The sequence below is a fragment of the Mesoplodon bidens genome (assembly GCF_964165515.1).
Source record: "Mesoplodon bidens genome assembly, chromosome: 14".
NCBI lineage: Eukaryota > Metazoa > Chordata > Mammalia > Artiodactyla > Ziphiidae > Mesoplodon > Mesoplodon bidens.
The window spans coordinates 65235719-65252672 of NC_138170.1; the positions used below are offsets into that span (position 1 = coordinate 65235719).

At 41.6% G+C, this 16954-nt stretch overlaps 1 protein-coding gene across 1 annotated transcript; it reads right to left on the bottom strand.

Moving 5' to 3' along the window:
* Nucleotides 1-1625: 1625 nt before the first annotated feature.
* YPEL5 (yippee like 5) lies at nt 1626-16315 on the bottom strand. The gene is made up of 3 exons (XM_081254406.1): nt 16167-16315; nt 4009-4173; nt 1626-2569 (listed from the first exon to the last, which is right to left on the bottom strand). The coding sequence occupies exons 2-3, from the start codon at nt 4147-4149 to the stop codon at nt 2345-2347; spliced, it is 366 nt and encodes a 121-aa protein (XP_081110532.1). The 5' UTR covers nt 4150-4173; nt 16167-16315; the 3' UTR covers nt 1626-2344.
* Between the last annotated feature and the right edge of the window lie 639 nt (nt 16316-16954).

Consider the following 16954-nt stretch of genomic DNA (forward strand, 5'->3'; position numbering starts at 1 on the left):
AAATAGAAAACAGTTATGGTATTGCTATTTTTATCCTCCAATCCCAAAGTAGCCACTCACAATTGTAACTTAAATCATTACATAATTACTAACAAATATTTAACTCAGAATATTCACTTTAGGACAGTCTCTGTACACATTTCAATAAGCCACTCATTACATAGTATATTCACCTGTATTTGATTAACTTTTCCTTCCCACAGCAAAATCATTTCCACTAGTGGTTTCCCGTCTCAAGTGCAGTGTGTTTGCTTTTCTGTGAACAATCCAATCTGACTGGATCCTCCATATTGCTATTTGTTTTTGGTTTTTTGCAAATGGAAGTTTTTAAGCAGAAGGGTGTAGAGGAACTTGCTGCTATGGTACCTGGCGCAGCCACCTAAAAGTTAACCTAGTGCTATGACATTTTATTTATTCATATATACTGAATCATAGGTGTTAGTGTCTGAGGCAAGAGTCATCTCAGAGAAGTTAATATTTGTAAATTCAGTATCTCCAAGTGGAAATTAGGTAGAGTTACCTAAACCAGAATGTCACTTTATCACTGCCAACTGAAAAAGCTATAGCTACTCAAAGGTAAGATGTATGTGTTCATAGATAAAAACTAAGATGATTACTAGACAAGGATCAGTGGAAAATAAGTAGCAGTTTTGCACCAATGCAAGACAAAATATACTTTATTGTGACAGCAAATGCACATAGTGCTATAGGTAAGGCATGCTACTAGGAATCTGCATATAATCAAAGGCTGGTATGGAAATGAATGGGAATCAGTGTTGTGTCTCAATGCTTGAAGATTTAGTCCATGGTGAAGGAAAGAGAAGAATTTGTGTCCACATATCTCAAATCCAATATTATACACCTACCAAATCAGGCCTATGCCTCTAACCAAGAGCCCAAAGGCAAATAAGAGAAACTTAATCCTAACTGCACTCAGAAATCACTTCTAATATCAATAACAGAAAGATATTGCTAATTAATTTGAGGCAAATTTCATCTCTAGACAAAGACCTAGAAATTGAGCAAACATCCATTCATTCAAGTATTTAGCCAATTTTAACGCCATTTATTCCAGAAACAAATACTAGAATATCTAGAAATAGTTTGGATAGAGAAACACTTACATTTTAATACTTCATAATGTTGTAAATTTTGGGCTAAAATAACCCCCTGAGTCAAATTTGATCCCTTTCTATTTGAAGGGGCCAAGTAGAGTTTCAATTTCAACAGCTAAACTTCTGAGGGAAGGTCTGAGAAAATAATGCTAGAAGATCTAGTCCTTTGATGTAACTATCAGGCTCCACAGACTTGTCAAAATCAATGCAAAACTGAGGATAGGCTGAAACACTTTGCAAAAAGGTAGTTTTAGATAGGCTGCTTCACTTCCCTCCCTTTAAAACAGATGCAGATGAAACGCTTTCTGCATGAATGCACACTGACATTCTGTTCAACTGTTTTCTAAATGCAATACTGTGGATTTAAACAGTATGCTTTAATTTAAACGAAGTAGAATCTTATACACAATTTAGCTTAAGAGATGAAAAGAAACACTACTATGAAAATTACTTATCAAATACTCTGCCCTTTTAAAAGGTGATTTTAAAAGCAACACAGGACCAAAAACATCCAACTATTACTTTATTTATATTACTATGCTTAAGTTACATGGAAAAGACAACCAAGCAGTTCTGCCCCATATCAGGAAAAGTTTCCAATCAACACCAATTATGTGGTGACAAGTAACTAGGAATGGTGACATCTTTGGGTCAAGACTGACAAGGAAGAATGGGCTCTGATGCTACGGTTCATCTCCAACAAGAATATGGCACAATGGCCAGCACAAGCCATACTAACACTGAACCTTTAGCGCTGGTCACAAATTCGGATCTCTTCTCTGAAGCTAGCAAATCAAGTGAAATAACTGGGTTTAAAAAAAGTTTTAAAATGAAGCCCAAATAAATTTAAGAACCATGTCCTTGACACATTTTCCTTTCAAAATTTACATAAAACACTTTTTCACTCTAATGGCCCAGATATTTTTCCTCACATAGCCCACCATGTAGCTGCAGATAGACTATTCTGCCTCAAGATGTAAACATAGGGGGAAAAAAATTAACGGCATCCGCATAATATTCTCTCTACACACTGCTGTTGGATGGAAATAGAAAATTAAAAAAAAAAAAAAAAAAGAAAGAAGGAAAGAAAGGTTCCATCATAGATTCTCACAACCTCTTGTTCCACAGTTCATGAATCCGACTCTGATGCTAAGGTGACAGTGTATGTAAGTAGATTTTTGTTTTCAGTGAAGAAGACCTGGGAAAAAGATGGATTTATCTCTTTTTCTTCAAGAGTTATCAGATGGTACGTGCTCCTCAAAGCCCTCACTTTCTCGAACTAGCGCACGTTCTAGGATCACACGGCCTTCCTTATAACGCTGGCTGTCTTCAGTGGCAAACTCATAGATCCATCCCAGTTTGCTATTGCAGTTTTTGCAGCTCACATCTCGAACCATGTGGCGGCCAGTGAGCATGACCCGGTCTTGAACTTCACTGTACTGCAGGTTAACTACCTAAGAAACATGTGAAAACAAAATTGCAAAGCCATGTAAGTTATCTGCCAAAAATGGTACACAATATTTTTGTTGGTGCAAGAACAGCAACTTCAGAAAAGCGAATAGCAGTTGTTACTTGAGTCAAACCTGCAATACACTTCCCAAGAGCTATTTTTACAAACGGCTGGGATAGGTAAGCATCTGTACTCAACTGGACATCTAATGTAATCATGCATTATTGTATTAGTCTAAGTCACACTATTATACACGTTAGTTACACTTCTGTGTTATAGTGAAGAGTCCTTAACTTGGAGTCATAAAACGTAGGTCTGGGTCCAACTGTTATAATTCACCACTCAATGATGAGTACAACTAAGGCTACCAATGCAAAAGAACCTAGTACGCAACAGGTACTCCATAAAAAGAAATTTGGCAGATTTGTTTCTGAAATTACATTTTATCTACAAAGAGACTGGGGTAGATTGCAATACATAGTTTTCAAGTGGGTTCAGAGAATCTGTGAAGAATTTCCAATGATTCTTAACACCCAATAATCTTCTACGCTTTACTTTTCTGTAAAGAGCCAGATAGTAAATATTTTTGGCTTTGAGGGCTATATAGTCTTTGTTATAGTTATTTAGCTCTGCTGTTGTAGCACAAAAGCAACCACAGATAATAAATAGAAGAATAAATACGGTTGTGCTTCATTAAACTTTACTTACAAAAACAGGCAGCTGGCCTGCCATGGTGTGCCAACCCCTGCTCTATACTGAAATAAAGACCAAGGGGTATATACGCTATCAATTCTTTGAGAGAAAAAACTTGTTTCTAAGTGGAACAGAGGAGTGTTCACTGGAGAGGTTTAAGTTGAACTTCTAAGAACAGGACCTTGGACTAGTTCTGTTCCTTAGCGTAAAGTATTGGGAAATTCAAGTTTGCTGGTACACATTAGATTCCAGGAGGCAGAATCACATCAACCCATTTCAAAGCCAGCCAGAAATTAGAGAAGGAGGCAGACTATACATTAATGTTTAAGTCAGGAAGTGCTCTTCCTGTTAGCAAACCTCTTAGCCAAATCATAATCAGAAGGATGACTGGTAGGCATAAATTAAAGCAAGGGAAGTTGGTTAGATGATCCTTATTCACTTGCACTGTCAAACTATGACAGTTTAATGCAGCTACCTCCCTATAAGGATAAATCAGTGATATGGGGGTGTCTTGGCCCCTTCAATAGTCTGTGAAGTAACTGCCAAATTCTTACACTGAATTTCTGAAGCAACGGAGACCACCCTTCTTATTATAATACAATCTTTAAACTCTCAACAATCAGTTCTGTAGAGCACAGCTCTCATTCTGACTCTTCCTGGCATCTCCATGCTCTGAGGGGTATTCTGGTACTGCTATCAAATATATCCACTGAACCCACTTAGGAAATGAAACTGGTTTTCCCCACCAACCTTGTTAAAAAGAAATGCTCTGCCAGTGGCGCCTGTGAATCGAGTGGAGATGAGTTCTGAGCGGTTGGTCAGGATCGTATCGCAGTTTGCACAGGAAAACAGACGGGTACCACCAATATGATCAAGGAAAATCCTGCCCATTTTTATAGCTGAAGTTCTAAAAACCTAGGAGCAAATGGAGAAGGACAAGAAACACATTATGATTTTTTGAAAAAATTTGCTAGTATCTACTTGTTGGTGTCATAGAGAACCATTTATATACACATATGTGATCTCTTTATAGTACTAAATACGTGAAATAACTGACTCTGAACAAAAGGATACAAAGTTCACACACTGAGGAAACAAATAGTCATATCCAAACTAAGAACATTTTAGAAGCAATAAGTCAAGGAAGTAAACATGCTTAGGAAGGCCAAAGAATGGTATCACTTCTCTTTTGATCGGTATGAAAAAAAAACAGCAAGACAGTGGAATATCAAACTGAATGATGAGAAGCACAAGCAGAGAGCCGTGAGAAAAGAGGTTTAGCACAGGGTTAAGTATACATTCTGAGTATGTGTAATTTGAGAAAAGACTTGTGGAACGAGAGTGGGATGATCAGATAAAAGTAGAAAAAGGGGCGATCAGAAAACAAGAAGAGGGTAGTCTGGTTCGAGAGCATGGGGGGCCTGGCTCTCTGGTCATCAGGTGCGTCAACAACCACGAAAGGGTGATGGCACTGACAGTAGTTAAGTTTGAGTCTGTGGAGCACTGTACTAGGATGCTTTACTTATTTCAAAATCATCACGACAACTCTGTGAAGTTATCGCCCCCATTTCAAAGATTACCCAAGGTTACTAACTGGTCAAAGGTTACACAGCTTTCAAGTCCAGAAAATTGTGACCAGAATACGGCTCACCCAAGTCAAAGCCAAAATTTTTCCATTACTCTAACACAAGAAGAGGACACACAAGATGGTCTAGGCTGGTGTAAGGCTAGGAAAACAAGAACAGAGAAGAAGGGAAAGATGAGCTGTCGTTATATAGCTTACTATTTTTAAGAAATCCTTCCAATTCAACAAATCACAGAAGTTCTGAAACACTGCAAAAAAATCTCTGAATCCAACTTCTGAAACAGGGATAATCACACTCCAATATTTTAAAACTTAGGAGAGTTAATATATGCAACTCCTTAAATTCACTGCAATTAATCCCCTAAAACAGTATTTTTAAGAGCTAGACATAGTCAAGAATACACTATAGCTTTTCATTTTAAAAAGCATTTATTCCTGCGTGTAGTGATCAGCTCCTATGTTTTAAATATTTAACATTATATGTCTTTAAAATGGCACGCAGAGCTAACACAGCTACCACTATGGAAAAGAAAAATCTAGAAGCCATGTGTAATCCACTGTCGTCTTAAACTTGGGGAAATTCCATTACAAATTAAAAAGAAAATTCCATTCCTTCTAACATCTATCAACTTCCTCAGCCATTAGGCAGTTCTAATGTCATCAGAAATGTCATTGTCACAAAGATAATTATGACTCCCATTACACACTATGATATGGAAGTTCAATAAAGAATGAAAAACAGGGCTTCCCTGGTGGCGCAGTGGTTGAGAGTCCGCCTGCCGATGCAGGGGACGCAGGTTCGTGCCCCGGTCTGGGAAGACCCCACATGCCGCGGAGCGGCTAGGCCTGTGAGCCATGGCTGCCGAGCCTGCACGTCCGGAGCCTGTGCTCCGCAACGGGAGAGGCCACAACAGTGAGAGGCCCGTGTACCGCAAAAAAAAAAAAAAAAAAAAGAATGAAAAACAAATAGTGACTATAATTACAATTTATAGCTTGTAAAAGGAAAGCCAGTGCACTAACAAAAGTGTCAATGAGTAAACCCTGTGTAAAAACACAAGACTTAAGAAATGGCATTTAGCTTTCTGATTATATTTCTGCAAAATGACAACAGAAGGTAAGACTTGCTGCCTATTGTTTCAGTCTCTAGAACAGCATTACTCTTCCCAGATGCCTAAGAACACATTATTTGTTATGCAGAGGTCAAAGGTTGCAAATCTGAGGCCTGCTGGCTGAATTCATTTGGTGGCAGAGCGATACAGCAGTGAACAAAACAACCCTTCCCTCACAAAACATTAGTGGACATGTTTAATCTGGCCCACAGTTTTTTACTTTTAATAAAAAACCTCTGAGAATCATTTAAAGTTTGAGAGATTTCATTAAGAGCCTGTATTGGGCCTTTTTAAAAAAAAAGCAAAAAAAAAAAAAAAAAAAAACAATGGGGAGAGCTGGCAACACAGGGAATATATTCTCATAGGGCAACGACTGGCTAGAGCTGAGTGGTGGCCGCGACTCCCCCAGCTAGGCCATTTCATTTGCTTTGTGTCCAGTCTGTGCCACAAAATTACTTCACCTGTTAAGACATTTGAGTTTATGACTCTTGATATAAATTAAGCATTCAACGACCCTGTGAGTAGTTGATTTTGGTCATGTTTCTTAATACCGGTCAATTACAGAAAGGATCAACATCAGGGTTTTATAGTCTCACCTCTGAAGATACAGTCCTCAGAATCTATATTTCTCTGAAAATTAGTATTTGTGCAGTAATTTAGCCTCCAGCTTGGGCTTCTGGGAACTATTACTTTCAAGCCAATTTTCCTTCAAACTTTTAAATACAATATTCATCTTGTAAGTTATTTCAACCATAATGCAAGAATAACTAGATATTTTTGAATTGACTGTGACATATACAATACTATTGAGAAAAATGTTCAGAACTTCAAAATGAACTCTCCCTATACCTTCCACGTACATCTCAATCTTTGGTTCAGTATTACAACATAGCTGTGGCCATCTGCTTGCTACTGGATACAGGCAAACTATTTCTAAATGGGGTAAATAGATTTAACATGCCTTCTCTTCCGTGCTTCAAATTCAGACTATTTTTAACTTTTACCCAGCTATTTTTTTACCAGATTCAGTTACATGATTCATTACCAAGACTAAAAATATCTGTACAGAATCACTATTCCCAATTGCAGTTGCCATTTGGAGAGTTCTATATATGTATATAAAACTGTAAAATGTAGTTCTTATTTGCCAAAAGAGATAAGCTAGAATGCCATGGAATCTAGCAGAAGCAAGCAAAACACCACTTGCTGTTGAAGGTCTCTGGGACGTAGAAAAACCTCTGCAGGCCACTGGGTCCCAGGTGTTAGGCTTTAGCTTCGCTGGGCTAGGAGTGCTCACTTCCCCTGTGCACACTCGGGAGGACTGACGTCAAGCAGACTGCCACTTCATTACAGAAGGGGGAAGGTCATTAAAAAGCTAAAACATAACACCTGAATCAGGTTTCTCTGGACCTGGACAATATATTGAACTCTGCCTTAGACTTAATAATTTAGTGTCTACACTGTATATGGGACACTGCATTTGGTACTTTACATATCACATTTAATCTTGACAATTTCTAAAGTAGATATGTATTATCCTAATTTTGTAGAGGAAGAAATAAAGACTGTGACTTTATGAAATCAGCCAAACTGGGATCTGAACTAAATTCTGCTCCAGTTCTTTTCACCCCACTAACTCTCTAGTGATCAGAAGAAACAGCCAGATTCAGTCTTTCTCCCTCAGATTTATCATGCACCCCTCCCGTCTCCATGCTGAACCTCCTATATTCCCTAACTTTGTTGATGGCAACTCCAATCACTCTCCTAAACTAGAAACCCTGGCAACTTCTTTAAGAAACTGCAAAATTGACAATACCTCCTCAATCACTTTTCGAGGTCTTTACTCCCCCTCCCTCATCAATGTCTTAGTTCAAATTCTCATCACTTCTAGATAAACCTCTTGTGGTCAGGGAGTGTGCATTAGTAAATGCAACATACATTCACAGGTGCCACTTCATTTATGCTAAATTAGATAGTGCTACAAAAGGTACTTCAGCCTTACTTACTTACAAAAGACATGGACTTCAGCCACCCCTTTCTAAGAGCTTATACAGACCACTCCTCTACAAACTTTGAAACTTTTTATCTGACAGGATAGAATACAGCTGATTCTTCAAAAACAATCTTCTTAAAGGAATAATTTATGTAACATAAAATTTGGCCATTGTAAGTGTACAAATGAATGACTTTTAGTAAATTTACAGTTGTGCTACCATCACCACAAACCCTTTAGCTTTAGAATACTTCCATCACCTCCCCCAAATCCCCACAAACCCTTCTTCAGTCAATCTCCAGCCACAGGCAACCAATGATCTACCTTCTGACTGTTTTTACATCTAAATTATTTCCCAGGTATGCTAATCACCTTGCTTGAATTTAGAAGAGTACCAAATATCTTCAGTCACATATCTCTAAAATATCTTAAGAATGAATTGCTTTCACAGATGACTAATGTTCTCTGTATTGATTCTGGGGGCACTTACTGTGTCCCTAAGTAATAAAATGTGTTATGGTATCAGTGTTGAAGTTCAAGTTTATAACCAAAATTAGCACCAAACTCATCATTAATTAAAGCTTTAAGACGCTCTCTTCCTTTTTAGCATTTCAAGCAAAAAAGAATCTAATAATCTTAATTTTTATAAGTGCCATTCCCCAAATAATTTAATAAATAAGGTCTCTTGGGTACTAGATTTTCTTTGCTCTGTTATTAAAACCCTTAAAAGGTGGAAGTAAGAAAATTATCAAATTTGAGTGTTTAACTGGAAGCCTAACATCAGTTCATTTGAAATTACTGGAAACAGTGAGGTGTCAGGTTGAAAATATAAGTGAAATTCACACATGATATGTTGATATTTTAGTAATTGATTTCAATTTCCTCCCTCTTCAATAAATAGCATTTAGCTACCTAGAATTTTCAATTTCTATTTTAATAGGAGACTCCAGTGAAGCAATACATTAAGACCTTTTCCTTTTTACAGATTTTTTTTTAATTTATAGGATTTATGGAATCTAAGAGAAAAAACGGTTTTTCTCTTTCAGAAATCCATGAAAGATAGTCTCCAGGAATGTATTATTTTAAAAATTAAGACATTATGGACGATATAATTTCCTAGTTTGAGTCCAGGTCAATAAAACAATTTTCTAAAAAAAGGTTTTTTGGGCTTCCCTGGTGGCACAGTGGTTGAGAGTCCGCCTGCCGATGCAGGGGACGCGGGTTCGTGCCCTGGTCCGGGAGGATCCCACGTGCCGCGGAGCGGCTGGGCCCATGAGCCATGGCCGCTGGGCCTGCGCGTCCGGAGCCTGCCTGTGCTCCGCAATGGGAGAGGCCACAGTGGTGAGAGGCCCGCGTATCGGGGGGGGAAAAAAAAAAAGGTTTTTTGAGATTTAGTATTTTAGAGCAGTTTTAGGTTCACAGCAAAATAAGGCAGAGATTTTCCACATGCTCCCTGCCCCCACAAATGCATACCCTCCCTCATTATCAACATCCTTCACCAGAGTGGTACATTTGTGACAACTGATGAACCTATGACACATCATAACCACCCAAGGTCCATAGTTTATTAGGGCTCACCCTCAGTGTTGTACATCTTATGGGTTTAAACGAATGTATAATGGCATGTATCCATCATTATGTTATCACTGCTTTAAAAATTCTCTGGGCTCTATTCATCCCTCCCTCCCCCACCAACCCCTGATCTTCTTACTCTCTCCATAGTTCTTCCTTTTCCAGAATGTCATACCGTTGGAATCATACAGTATATAGCCTTTTCAGATTGGCTTCTTTTTCTTACTAATATGTATTTGAGGTTCCTCCAAGTCTTTCCATGGCTTGATGGCTCATTTCTTTTCAATGTTGAATACTATTCAACTGTCTGGATGTACCAGTGTATTTAACCATTCACCTACTGAAGGACACTGTGGTTGCTTCAAAGTTTTGACAATTATGACTAAAGCTGCTATAAATATCCCCATGCAGGTTTTTGTGTGGACCTAAGTTTTCCATTGGGTAAACGCCGAAGAGTGTCACTGCTGGATTATATGGTATGTTTCGTTTTTTAAAAAAACCACCATACTGTCTTCCAAAGTGGCTGTACCATTTTGCATTCCCACTAGGAATGAATGAGCTCTACAACCTCACCAGCATTTGGTGGTGTCACTATTCTGGATTTTGGCCATTCTAATAGGTGTGTAGTGGCATCTCACTGTTTTAATTTACATTTCCCTGATGACATATGATGTGGAGCATCTTTTCATGTGCTACTTGCCATCTGTGTATCTTCTTTGGTGAAGCATCTGTTAAGGTCCTTGGCCCAGTTTTTTTTTTTTTTTTCCTGTATGCGGGCCTCTCACTGTTGTGGCCTCTCCCGTTGCAGAGCACAGGCTCCGGACATGCAGGCTCAGCGGCCATGGCTCACGGGACCAGCCGCTCCGCGGCATGTGGGATCTTCCTGGACCAGGGCATGAACCCGTGTCCCCTGCATCGGCAGGCAGACTCTCAACCACTGCACCACCAGGGAAGCCCTTGGCCCAGTTTTTAATTGGGTTGTTTTGTTATTGTTGAGTTTTAAGAGTCCTTTGTATATTTTGGGTAACAGTCCTTTATCAGATATGTCTTCCGCAAATTTCTTTCAGTCTGTGGCTTGTCTTTTCATTCTCTTGACATTGTCTTTCACAGAGCAGACTTTTTCATATTAATGAAGTCCAGCTTATCAATTATGTATTTTCATGGGTCATGCCTTTGGTGTTGTAGTTAAAAAGTCATTGCCATACTCAAGGTCATCTAGATTTTCTCCTATATTATCTTCTAAGAGTACTATAGTTTTGCATTTTACATTTAGGTCTGTGATCCACTTTTAATTTTTGTGAGTGGGGGTGTAAGGTCTAGATTCATTTTTTGCATGTGAATGTCCAGTTGTTCCAGCACATTTAAGATTATCTTTGCTCCACTGTACTGCCTTTGGTCCTCTGTTAAAGATCAGTTGACCACATTTATGTGGACCTATTTCTGGGCTCTCTATTCTATTCCACTGATCTATTTGTCTATTCTTTCACCAATACCATACTGTCTTGATTACTGTAGATATATATTAAGTCTTGAAGTTGGGTAGTGTCAGTTTTCTGACTTTATTCTCCTCCTTCAATACTGTGTTGGCTATTCTGGGTCTTTTGCCTCTTTATAGAAACTTTAAAAACAATTTGTTAATATTCACAAAATAACTTGTTCGAATTTCGACTGAGACTGCATTGAATCTACAGAACAAGTTGAGAAGAACTGACATCTTGACAACATTGAGTCTTCCTATCCATGAACACGGAATCTCTCTCCATTCATTTGGTTCTTGTTGATTTCATTCATCAGAGTTTTGTGTTTTTCCTCATATAGATTGTATACACATTGTTAGATATGTACCTAAGTATTTCTTTGCGGGGGGGCGGGCATGCTAATGTAAATAGTACTGTGTTAATTTCAAATTCCACTTGTTCACCACTGGTACTGATTTATACACACCACACACACATACACACTAACAAATATCCTGTTCATTAGTCTGGTTCATTGCTGAATATATTCTTTAAAAGCAGGGGTCAGCAAACGAAGACCTACGGACAAAATTCAGCTCACCACCTATTTTCGTATGACCCACAAGCTAAGAATGCTTTTTACACTTTAAAATGGTTGGGAAAAAAACACTGAAAGAATATTTGTGACATGAAAATTACATGAAATTCAAATTTCAGTGACCATAAATAAAGTTTTATTGGGACAGAGCCATACCCGTTTGTTTATACTTAGCTGCTCTCTTACTACAAAGGCAGAATTTGAGTATTTGCTACTTAAACCTTATGGGCTGCAAAGTTCACAATATTCACTATCTGGCCCTTGACAGAAGGTGTGCTGACCCTTGCTGAAAAAACTGTTTGGAGAGCAGAAGAGTTTTTCATTTAGAAAGCAGTCTTTCTCAGAAAAAAAGGAAACTTGACTGGCATTCAGGTTTAAGGATCAACAGGAGTATCCAACAAAATCAATTTAATCCCACTCCCCTTTTCTTCATGGATTTTCTAACTAAAGTCCTTAACTTTCTGTAGTAAATTCAGCATGTTGAAGATCAACAATACAAAGATTATAAAAATAGATAGTATACCCAGCTGCTGCCTCCTTCTCTCTCCACCCCTAGGATTTAAACAATGTGGCCCAAATACTTGAACTCTGTGTTCCAATCTCAGCTCTGCCGCTTAAAAGCTGCATAAACTTTGGGTAAGGTATCCTCACCTCAGTTTCTTCATCTATAAAACGGTGGCAGCAGAACCCATCTCTGAGTTGTGAAAATTAAATGGCGATAATACATTTTGAGAACATGCTAAATAAAGATAAATCTAGTAAAATTAGATTATCTTCTTCAACATTCTCCACCTGAACTTCCCCCTCCAATTACAGATGAAGAAAGCAAAGCTCAGAAAGGATATGAAACAAACAATAATAATTAACTGGCTTCATTTCCTGTTAATCACTGCAAAGCTAAGTGACCAGGTGATAGAAATTACATGCAGGAGGAAAGTTAGAAACCCTTTGAAGCACCTCAAATTCTCAGTATCATAATTCTAGGTTTTAAAATAGGCACTTGCCCTCCCTGTAACTAATAATCCAGTTCGGACTCAACCCTGGCAATTAGAATTCACAGAAGGAGGAATCACACTTCCCAGCCCTAAAAATACCAGGGAGGCATCTCTAAGAACCCTCTGGTGGGAAAACACCCAGTCCACAGATAGACTTTTCCTTTGTAAAAGAATTATTTCCTCAGGGCACTTCCACAGGCCACAAAACACACACTCCACCCAACTCTATCTATCATTGGACAGGTAAGAGGGGCTTTTCCACTGCACTAGGAGGTGGTGGGCAAATGCAAGACACAAAAACTCTCTCCTGCAGGGAACTGAGTGTGCAGGAGCCTAGTGCAGAAAGGGTTAAAGGAATCTGCCCTTCCAGGAAAGGCTGTGTTTTGCAATGGTTTGGCTAAAATGGAAACTTGCGGGAGCAAGCTTGTATATCTGGTTTTCAGTCTCTTCCCTCTCCAAAAAGGGAAGGAACAAAACTCTAAGGACTTTCAACAGTGCTGGGTTGATTACTATAATTAACATCTAACGCTACTGTTATCTCATCAACTATTTCAAACGAATTTGTGATGAAGTTCTATTGAAAATCTACAAGAGAAAATAATAAATTGAATTTGATCCATAAAACCAATTTTCCAATTTTTTTTTTTTTTTTTTACAAAATGTTCACCAAGCCAAGGTTTCAGTGACACAAGAAAGCTATGCTTTCCTCTTGCTCTCTTGCAATACCTGACCAGTTTACTTTGCTGTTTCAAATGATATTCTGGTTGTGGAATCAGGTCTTCATTTGACAGTAAGTTTTATATTTTTGTTCTTGCCCTGCAAATAATGCCTTTGCTGTTGTTAAACGTTTTCCAAGTTCACTATGTTTCTATAATTCTTATTGTTCAGTCATCTCTAGAAAATAAGACTAGTCATGTAACTCAGTGAGTCAGCTAAACAATCTGAGTTGGTAATCTCCCCAAAACAGCTTTTGGCAAGACAAATTCAAGATCTCTCATTTGCTGTGATGCAATACCATGAGTCAAAAATGCCTCTAATTGGATGGACTGGAGTACAATTTAACTCTCTGGTTTCCTGATTCAGGTGTCAAGTAGCAAGTTTCATGTCACAGCTAAGGTTCAGTTCCTACACCACCAAGACATTACTACACAGGATTATCAGAGAAACTGATATTGGTTTATATAGTCATTTAGGCACTATGAAACCTAAAGTGATAATCTGGACAGGATTATACTTAGTAGGACTATCTTCACATCTTGATATTTAGGATTAGCTTTATGTCTCATGGACTGTTTTTTTGGAGGGTAGTAGCTAATTTAATCTCATTTTTAGACTTAATTTTGGCCTTATTTCCCTTCCTTTTTTATTTTCTAAACTTTTTTCTTTCCTACCACTTAAATAGAGCAAAAGAAAAGGCAACTAAGTCTAGGGAAAGGTCCTCAATGATCCAGCCGATCCAGCCAGATTATTTTAGAAGCAGCAACATGTATTTTACATGTCGTTAAAATCCAATTTAGTGTCCCTGTATAGAGTTAAATAACTTACTTAAGCACATTTCATCAACACCCTCTCCTATAGATAAGATGGCTGCCAGAAATAAACTTAAAAAAGAAAGAAAAAAAAAAAAGCCAAACAGTAAGCCTGTATTGGGCACTGAGCTGGGTGAGAATGTGATAAAGGAAGACATTGGTCCTTTCCAAGGAGCATGACATTTTACCTGGTATTCCAGTACAAAGCCAGAAAGATAATGGCATATGTGGAAAATACTTTGTGTGCCAAATTCCACAAGCTCTACCTTCTCACTATCTATAAAGGCTCTGGGCCTCTTTTTTTTTCCTCCTAGGCCTCTGTTTGCCCAATAGCATCCCAAAGCCTCTTCATTTTCTAGGTCTAATTAATATCAATCCACTCGGACGCTTCACTCTTACTTCTCACTGCCCCATTTTTGAACTCCTACAACATCATTTCATAACTTACTAATATTTAACTGCGTGCTGTTACCCAATTTCATTTGCCTATGCCTTTTTACTAAAAACTGTGCGTTTCTAGAGAAAAGATCTTAAAATCTTTGCAATTTCCTTCTTACCTAACATAGCGCGAGTATGCAATAAACTTTTAGGGGAAGATTCCACCAAGACACTTCACATCTGGCACAAATATGTACCCTGGACACACTTCATGCATTTTGGTTCGTCTTTTGTTGGAACACAGCTGCAACACTGCATTCGCGACTGTGCAAGATTAGCTAATACCCTATTACCCCCAGTTACTTCAGCAAGTCTAATTTCCCCAAAACACAAGGTTAGCCTGAGGTTACTTCTGGTTTTCCATCTGTCAAGGAGATCTGAAATAAAAATCCTCAGATTACCAACAGGGCTCTGTAAACAGAAAAAATTTAAAAATAAATGAGCTGTACACCTTCCCAGACTCTCCGCGCAAGAGGAGATTAATCGGTGTCGGGATTAAACAGATCTGTGTAGTATTCCAATTTTCCAACTCCCACTGTCCGGAATACTCATTGTCCTACCTACGAGTGCAGAATAAAGCGGTGGCCAGGGCGCGCATACGCCCCACCGACAAGGAAATCAAGGATGCTGTTCGCCGTGGGGCAGCAGGCGGCCGCGCGACCCCCCGCGCCGGTGACCACCGCCGCAGCAGCCCACGCCCCGCAGCCCCGGCTGGCCCCAGCTGATTGCGGGCACGTGACGCCGCGGGCCAATCGGGAGGGGCCGGGGCCCGAGCGCGGCGCGGCCGGGCCTCCTCAGGCACAACAAACACGGGCCGGAAACAGCTGAGCGGGCGGCCCCGCGGCCTCGGCCGCCCGACGGCCGCCCAGCAGTTGCGCCACGCCCTCCGTCAAGCGCACCCCTCCCTCGGCCCGGGGGTCTCCTGGGGTGCAGGACGGCAGGGTGGCGGGCATCCAGCCTTTGGGGGGCAGCAAACAAAAGCCAACGCCGACCCCCGCCCGTGGCCACTGCCAGCCGAAAGGGGATGTGGCCCTTTTGAAGGACAGGCCACGCCGTGGCGTTATTAACGCCGCACATCTCGGAGCGGAGTTCCGACTTCACCTCGGTGCCGTGGGCGCAGGCCCCGGCGGAGACCGCGGCGGCGCGGAGTCCGGGGCGCGCCCCCGACACTGCGGCGGGGACGCGGCCCATGGGGGCGGGGCAGCCCAGGCGACGGGGTCGCCGGCCAAACTGCCCGCGGAGGGGCGCCGGAAGCCCCGGCCGCGACGTGCAGGGCCTTCGAGGCTGCGCCGGGGCGGGAGGGCGCGGACGCCGAGATGGAGGTCGCGTCTGTTGCGGTTGCGCCGGTTGCCCCGGTTGCGCGGCGGGGGCGGGCTGACGGCGGCCGCCGCGCCTGGGCCTCACAAAGAGGAAACAGGCCAGCTCGTCAGCCCGCAGCCCCGGCACCGGAGCCCGCCCAGAGGGGCGGGGGTCGGCCGCGCTGGGACCCCGGAGGGAGCGCGGGGAGGAAAAGGCACTTCCTGCCTGGGCCCCCCGACCCGGGCCGATCCCGAGTGTTTCGAAGCCGCTGACCCGGAGGGGCGCCTCAGCCCCCCTCGGGCCCCGAATCCAGCCCCCGACCGCCGCACTCACCCCGAGCGGCTGTAAGATCCACGGCCGCCAGCGGCTCTTTGGTCCTCAGCTGAAATGAAGCCCCCTCAGCCAGCGGAGTCTCCAGGTTTAGTCAGGCCCTGGCCTTGGCCCCGCCTCTCCCTGGTTGGGCCTCAGCGTCAATCACCCGTCGTAGCCCCGCCCTTCGAACAGTCGGCTCTCCTGGTTGGCCCAGAACGCTCATCATTTCTAGACCCCGCCCTCTCCCCGGCACCCTGCCCTTTCCGCTGGGCCCCGCCCCTTCTCTGGCTCACCCTCCCCCACTCCCGCTCCCCTTTGCGTCGCGGCCCACCCCTCCCAGAAGCCGCAGACCCAGGGCAATCTCCCTCCAGCTCGCCCCGCCCCTGACCCAACGCCCGGGACTCGGAAAGCCAATCAAAGAGGCTAACTCTGCCCCCTCTCCAGACGCAGCCAATGTGGAGAGACCTGAGATCCACCCCCTTCCCAGCTGAGAGCACACAACACAGCGTCCACGTGAGTCAGCTTCTTAAAGGAGACTGCCCGGCCTTTCTAATTGTTGCAGCTGAGAGACAATGCGCGTCATCAGCGTCGCCAGGTGCTGGCTAGGGCCTAGTTTCCTGAGGCCCAGTGATGACAACAATAGACAGTTTTTCTAGGCAAAGCAGGTGCCTGGATAGTTTCAATGCACCGTGTAATCAATTTCTTTGAGATTGTTTACTCTTGCCCCTCCTTACTGTAGGCCAACTTTTATTTACAAACCCCAAACCCTTTGAGTCTGGGCATATAGGAACAACTAAAGAAAGGATTTT